This window comes from Dendronephthya gigantea, unplaced genomic scaffold (assembly GCF_004324835.1).
Source record: "Dendronephthya gigantea isolate DGI-Jeju-01 unplaced genomic scaffold, DenGig_1.0 000012F, whole genome shotgun sequence".
Lineage (NCBI taxonomy): Eukaryota > Metazoa > Cnidaria > Anthozoa > Malacalcyonacea > Nephtheidae > Dendronephthya > Dendronephthya gigantea.
This window is the reverse complement of record NW_021163022.1, coordinates 1,938,900-1,946,420: the sequence shown is the minus strand read 5'-3', so window position 1 is coordinate 1,946,420 and position 7,521 is coordinate 1,938,900. Positions and strand designations below refer to the sequence as shown.

General features: G+C 34.8%; 1 protein-coding gene across 1 annotated transcript; it reads left to right on the top strand.

Moving 5' to 3' along the window:
- The first annotated feature begins 550 nt into the window (after nt 1-550).
- LOC114519112 (protein FAM102A-like) lies at nt 551-6,983 on the top strand. The gene is made up of 8 exons (XM_028539178.1): nt 551-751; nt 859-979; nt 3,628-3,777; nt 4,106-4,152; nt 4,507-4,890; nt 5,147-5,227; nt 5,413-5,529; nt 5,836-6,983. The coding sequence occupies exons 1-8, from the start codon at nt 618-620 to the stop codon at nt 5,867-5,869; spliced, it is 1,068 nt and encodes a 355-aa protein (XP_028394979.1). The 5' UTR covers nt 551-617; the 3' UTR covers nt 5,870-6,983.
- The last annotated feature ends 538 nt before the right edge of the window (nt 6,984-7,521 follow it).

Sequence of the window (7,521 nt, the reverse complement as noted above, 5' to 3'; positions counted from 1 at the left end):
TTTACTGTTAGAAATGCTGCTGTGAAGATTGCAATTAGTCTTTCTCACGATGACGAATATGCCGCTGTTTTGGGGGTACTTTTTTCCAAAACCGTAAGCGTAAGACCTCCTAGCGGCAACTGTGTTTAATTTTAGGCTGAATTTATTCCTCAAATGGTCTGTTGACTTGCTTCTAAAAAAGTTGCTTTTCATGCTGTTATAATTTTTCAAACCCATTTGAGAAAATTGAAAGTACCCCAAAAACGACATCGTGCTAATTAATGCGGAATTTTGTGCACAAGGTGCAGCTATTCTTTTGATTTGATGTAGATTTTCTTTGCATGGAAGTGCACATTTACAGTCATCACTTCTTCCCGATTCTTCTTCTTGCGGAAGAAGAGAAAGTTCGCTCTGTTCCGCGAGCAAAATTACGCAGAGGAAATGTCCGGCTTTGCCATTGAATCATATATACTCAATTGGGTTTGCGGTCATGAATCCGGCGATATTTCCGGAGTCGAAGCGCGCAATGCCAGCTGGGATATGTGGACATGTTTTTGCGAAACATCGCATTGTCACATTGCAGATGATGGCAGAATGAGCGACGCAAGTTCTTTGTTTGCTCAGACGTTGTGGGCAAAATGAAAAAGAAAAAATTTAAGTTTGAAGTATCTTTTGAACTGAGAGAATTGTCAAATGTCTCTCTTGCCAGTGGCCTTTTATTTTCAAAATTGAGGCTACTCGATGGCGGTAAATTTGCTGAAACTTCATGCAGGTACGAACGGGCCAAGGTCACAATAATAACATTATAAACTTCTACATGCCTCCATAGTTAAGATGTTGTTTTATCCTAAAATACTGATATAAAATATCTAACTTCAGGCTGGAGGTTCATAATAACCGTGTCAGATGGCAACAAACGTTTGAATTTGGTTGTAAAATGACTGCCAATTCAAATACTGGTGTGTTGGACCCTTGTTTATGTCGAGTTTCTGTTCGTAAGGTTTGTATATTACATAATAATTCTATACTGACTCTCACTGTCAACCTTTACCTAAATGCGTTATTTTTTTGTAAAATATACCAAAGTCTAGGGTATTAATATGATGAAATAATATGCGACCAAACGAAAATTTTATACATTAGAAAGAATATATTGTAAAAGACGAATATCGAACTTCCATATCATAAAAGTTTAATACAATAAAACTGTTGGTGAAACAAAATGGAAAAAATTAATTCAAATACATAAAGATATATCATTAGGTTATTGGTTTCGTAAGACAATTTTGTATTCATTTTGTATTCATGTTGAACAAATTCATCAATATATTTTGGTACAAAACTTTAATTATTTTACGTAAATACTTTATGACGGCAAAAGTTATTATTTTGAGTAATGGTGGGGCGCCAAATATTTTGCTTTAAATATCTCTTTGTACAACTCATGGGAAATTCTTCCGTCTAATAATATAAAACAGGATGAGCTTATTCCATGCAACGTGGCCCCCGCTACACGCATATATATTATCCAGACACTTATTTTGAAAATATTCCTTTAGCATACAGTAATAAGTGTAAACACATAAAATTAAACTATAATTGGGCATAAATTTTTCATTTTCAATTTCAAATTAAAGGCAAGACTGCTCTGATCGAGGGTTTAAACCATGTCGTCGCATAGATTCACTGGCAATATGATTTCAAACCGGTTTTTTCAATGATATTTCTGGAATTTGTTACATGACCTTCTAACCTTACATGGTATATAAAAGACTAAGTGTGATTTGTTCTAATGATGCAATGTTGTATTCATAGACGAACATTTTAAAGGGTTTAAAAAACCCTGGTTTTGTTTGGTTTCTATTATTATTTTGGTCAGAATAAGATTCGTGATCATGAATAAGATCTGTGTCATAAAATAAGATCCATGTCATTATTGTCATAGTATAACAGTGTTTGCCTTTCGTGTTTTGACATTCACCTGTAGGTAACCATTATTGATTATATTTTCTATGCATGTTTCATGAAGCGTTCACCCTATTTAGGCTTCTATCAGCAATTTTTTGCAAACATTTGTAGATATATTGTCTCATGCTATTGACTAAAACTATTATAATTTGGTAGCTCTTTTAAAATTATCGAAATATATAGATAGATAGAAATTATGGATTTAGCAGAAAGATTAAATTAATTAAAGAGAAGTGTTATTTTCTGATAAAGATTGACTGCAGTGCCCCTCTAGCACTTTGTGGGCAGCAGGGCTTTTTCAAAGCCCAAACAAAACGAATTAACTTTCAAACTGAATTGTTCCCATATTTCTGTTGCCTATCTGTTGCTTTTGAGTACAGTACATTTGAGAGGGCCTATATTGCATGTGTTGTGGCATAATTCAGTATTGATATTGCATTCCTATTTTATTCCATAAACCAAGTTCAAGTATAAAACTTCATTTAATTATTATTCAGCTTCTAAATTGCCATACATTTTTAGTATGTTAGGTTACCAAAGTATGTACCTAAACTACCTATATATTATTATAATAAGTTGATAATTACAGTGTTCTTCCCTAGCAAAGAGGAACTTGGCATTTCATACAAGACAAAGAGCATGTTTTTCAATTAGTGTGTTAATTAATATTACAACACTGCTTGTTTTTTTAAACTTACTTTATTACTATTCTGAATGTAAAATTGTTTCACTAATTGCAGCTTGAGAACTATAGACAGCTGCTATCTAGTTCTTTCACATTCTTTATCTTATGCTGAAACAGGAAAATCTGGTTCAGACAATGCATTGTTTAATTTAGCTGCAGGATATAAAATATTTATTCTGGATTAAAGCCAGTCTCCAAAATAATTGTTATAATACTTAATGGATCAACCCTTATAATGCCCAGCTATGTAGAAAATGTATGACTAATAACTGCAAGTCTGTAGATTGTATTATAGTCATAGCAACAAAATTGCCTTGGAATTTCTTGGTTTGTCTTTTACAAGGGCCCCCTACTAGTTATGATAAAGAAACAAATCATGTGAAGGTGAATTGTGATTTTTGGTAAATTTTTCCCACCATTTGTTTGTATGTGCGTAAATATTTGAAATGGCTGAGCATTAATAGCTTATGTGTAATCTAACACCATATCTTGATCTGGTTTCAAAGTTCAATGTAGGTCATTTATAATGGTATGAATAAGACTGAAAATATTTCACATGCATGCTAGTTGGCATATTTTCCATTAAATAAGCAACAAATGTAAAGAGACAATACGGTACATCATCAAAATATACAGTTGTGTTTTATAATGCTAGATCATTGAAATATGTTCCTCTCCATGCATGTAAGACCTAAGGTACATTGTTGGATTATATCACAAATCACAACACATGAACAGACAGACTTTAAAACATTTAAGATAATCAATAAAATGGGTTGACTAATCTCCTTTTAAGAACTCTTCTTTCAAGAATAAATATTACATAATTTAATTATGCTTTAAAGATTTTTCATCTCTTTTTATTTATAAAAATTAAAAACCTATAAAAACTATTTTTCAAAACATGATCTACTATGTGGTAAAGATATTGAAAAGTATGCATGTTGTCAAGGCTCATTCCATGTAAACAATACTCTGAATATCTGTTATTTTAGGAAACTAAGGGAGGTAAATCATATGAGAAGCTTGGTTTTGTTGAAGTAAATATGGCTGAGTTTGCAGCATCCAATAAACGAACAGGAAAATATTTGCTGGAAGGAGATATTAATGACAAAGCAAATAGACAAGATAACTCTATTTTAGAGGTGGGTATTCTATTGAATATTGTCTTAGCTGCTTATGCTAATCAGAATGGTAAGATAAGAAGAGTGGAGGGCTTCCTTACTAGGAGAACTGTTAAATATTGTTGAATATTTTCATGTTTCCAAATTTCACCCCCTCTGTATATCCTGGGAATAATGCATAACTTGTAATAATCTTTTAACAAAATTAGATATAGCCATAGTATAACTCTGAGGATGTCACAATAAGCTTTGTGGAATTGAATGCAGTACTAATACTAATCACCCTACCCTAGATTCTAGAAACTGATGCCAGTAAATCTTTCCTGAATGCTTTTGTTTAAATTTTCAGGTCAGAATTTCCATGCAACTTAAACAGGGTGATCCACTTTTTAAATTGTAAGAAGTATAACATGTTCTAGCTTCAAAATTAATACTTGATGTCATATTCTTTACTATAGATAACATAAACCGTTCCACACAATTTTTCCTCATGCTGATTTGTAAATATGCAGAGAGCCCCCCCTTGTAATTCCATTGCAAGCTTTGAAGTGCCATGTTTGCTAGTTAGAACTTGAAGTGAAATTAGATAATTGTGCAATTAGATAATTGTGCAATTAGATAATTGTGCAATTAGATAATTGTGCAATTAGATAATTGTGCAATTATAACTGTGAAAGGAGGCAATATATCATTCAATGACCATTCCCTTGTCACATAGAATTTGTAAGTCAAATATTATTCCACATTTAGGCCAATCTCACCACAAAAGCCAACTTCCGTAAGCGATGACAAGTACTCTAAAGGTGAAGGTATGCTGGACTCCAGCCAGAGGGATGGGTTAGGTCTCACCTCGTACCTTGATGAAGCAAGTGCAGGCACTGTTACACCAGGGACCATCACCCCTGACACACCTTCGAGCCCAACATCCCTAACTCCTGAGGGGGAAGAGGACACTGAAGCTAAGCTGGACTTGGCCGAGGGCTCGTCAAGTGACAAGGGGAAGGTTCTGGGGCATCATCGGAGTGCAAGTGAGCCACCATTTGTTAAGGATAGTCATCAAGGTGGTCAAATGTCTGAAGGTTACGGCAGCATGACTACACAATCCACATCGTCTTGCAGTGATGCAGGAAGAAGGTACAACAATTACTAGGATATTTCAGTTTTTTTTTCAATTTGTGAATAGTAAGTGTATATTTGCTGCTGTATAGATGTTTGCACCATGAAATGGCACTTAATGCTATGTTAGAAATGGGAATTAGATTCTATGTTAATTCTTCTCATGGTATGAAGTACAGAAGTAGTCTAGTATTCGCAGATAAATTGTTATAGCTGCGGCAACGTTAGTTTAATGGGTAGAATATGTTGTTAAATGATTTGATGTTGTTTGTAGATTCAACTCAATTGAGAGAAGTGCCAATAAATATCGCTGCAGCAGAGTGGATGCAGGGAATGTTGTGGAACAAATCATGTGGTAAACTACATAAAATTTTATCATTAAAAGTTTCTCAAACTTTGGTGCGGAAAGTCCACAGTGTGAAAACTAGCAACATTTAAGCTTCTAAGTGCCCCTCCTCCTCGTTCACCAGCAGCACGCCCCCCCCCCTCCCCCTCCTAAACTTTTTTGAACTGCCAACTCAAATTTGTAAACTCTTGCAGCCAAGATTCGACAGAACCTCGTGGGCAAACTGCGGATCCCAATCGCAACGAAGCTAATCTGATACCATTCCTGATAGCAAAGAACAGCAATGGGAATCTTCTTCCGAGTGACTTTGGGTAAGTTCATTAGTAACTTCTCTTGTAGTAGATAACCTAGTTATTATATAAAGGAAGAAAACAAAAACATTTTGCAGGACAACTCTTGCAAATCATCGACCAGTTGTACTAGTGTTACTATTTCACCTCAAAGGATGGTTACTCAAATGTTTAGCAGGTTATAATGGTTGCTTTTAAGATCATAACGTGGTTGTATATTGTTATCACTCTGACTAATGACTATTGCCTGACCATGATCATTTTTGGTCATGAACGCACTTTCTGCCATTAAGAAGTTAATCAAGTTTGTTTTTTTTCTTCTCGCAGTTTGGACATGGATGACAAGTACAGAACTCTGTAAGTTGAAAAAGTCACCAAAGATATCAAAGGTGTGACAGTGTAAATATATCATAATGTTGAGTCAAACTATTGGGTTTGCTAGCGGTGTTGGAGTTGAATTTTATTGGAAAAGAGACACCCTGGGGTTTTCTACGTATTGCTTGGCTGAAATATCGTCAGATTGATTTTATACCAAAATCTTTCATCATGTGTCTTTAAGTTGTAAATATTTTTTCGATTTAAACGAGGCCAGCCGGGCTAATTTGTAGTCATTTTCGTTGAATGATGAAGCAATCACAGTATAGGTTGATAAGCACAGGTTTTTAAAAGAAGGTCATTCAACGAAAGGTTTTTTCAAGAATGACAGCACAATAATTTGAAATGTTTTTTGATTTTTTTTCAATTTATTTTAAATATGAAATCTTTGAACTGTATTCTTTAATATATTCATGCATATATTTAATCCTTCCACGTGAATACAATTGATTTATGTTGTACGCGTGCTAGGAAAACGTATAGTTTTAAATAGATAAATAGGTAAGATTTCATAAATAAGTCTATTTATTGCAAATAGGGCGATGTTAACAGCATTGACATGCTGAGTTTAGTTTTAACTTTAAGTATAGTAGTTGTTCTTATAACTGAGTTTATTTTATTATCACAAGTCTTTTATCACACAGTACATGTTAAAGAACCATGGTTTAAATGTGTCATGCTAGGAAATGATGTGCAAAAACCATTCATGGCAAGAAAGTTGGAAACAAAACTAGTTTTTGATACCTTTTTAAATTAACCTCAACCTGAAGGTTGATTTGATTTTTTGTATTCGCTGATGCTGCTGCTTTTTCGTTACACGCGTCATTCGTGCTGAGCGTATGGTCACTGCGTGTGTTTCATTAGCGTTGACACGAACCATGAACGTTCGAGACTGACCAACCTATTAACACGTGACAGTCAGCTAGTCTGACGTCATAGTAAAGGATATCACGTGATATCGCTGTGCGAATCACGAGGTCTTGGCATGGACAGTCGAATTAACAGATAATGTGGTGATAGGCGGAGTAATTATGACCACCGTTGTATATAAAATGGCATTAATAGAGTAAATTGATAATAAAAATGGTTGTGTGAAATAACTTTCGTGTTCTTTATAATCATACAGAAGTATGGACGAACAACAGTCGTCCAGCTGCGTTTTTGCGCATGCCAGTGTGACTAGTAGAACTAACATGAAGTACTAGCTTAACCTACGGTCTTAAAATCAGTGCTGTAAAAGAGGGAACTCCGATTACACGGATAAAAACTCATCAGGTTGTTGCATCAACATCGAACAATGTTGTGCTGCCCATATTGTTCAGAGTTGTTATCAACTTGGAACAATATTGTTACACCCGATTCAGTTCCAACAATATTGTTCCAAGTTGATAACAACTCTGAACAATGTGGGCAGCACAACATTGTTCGATGCTGTTCATATCAATGTTGCATCAACCTGATCGTTTTTAGGCGTGTATCCCAGATCTCGCCAGAGGAAGTGCGGCCTCAGGGAACGAGATTAAAAGAGGTACAGCTATTAAAACTAGCATGAAAAATTAACCTACTATGTCTAATATCAGTGCTGTAGTAGAGGGAACTCAATGACGATGGGGGACTGTTCGTCCTGTGAATATTGGA

Coding starts and splice junctions, on each gene's coding strand:
- LOC114519112 (XM_028539178.1), top strand. CDS start 618: ATGAAAAAGAAAAAATTTAAGTTTGAAGTATCTTTTGAACTGAGAGAA. Junction 752..858: donor TTTGCTGAAACTTCATGCAG/GTACGAACGGGC, acceptor ATCTAACTTCAG/GCTGGAGGTTCATAATAACC. Junction 5,228..5,412: donor GTTGTGGAACAAATCATGTG/GTAAACTACATA, acceptor AAACTCTTGCAG/CCAAGATTCGACAGAACCTC.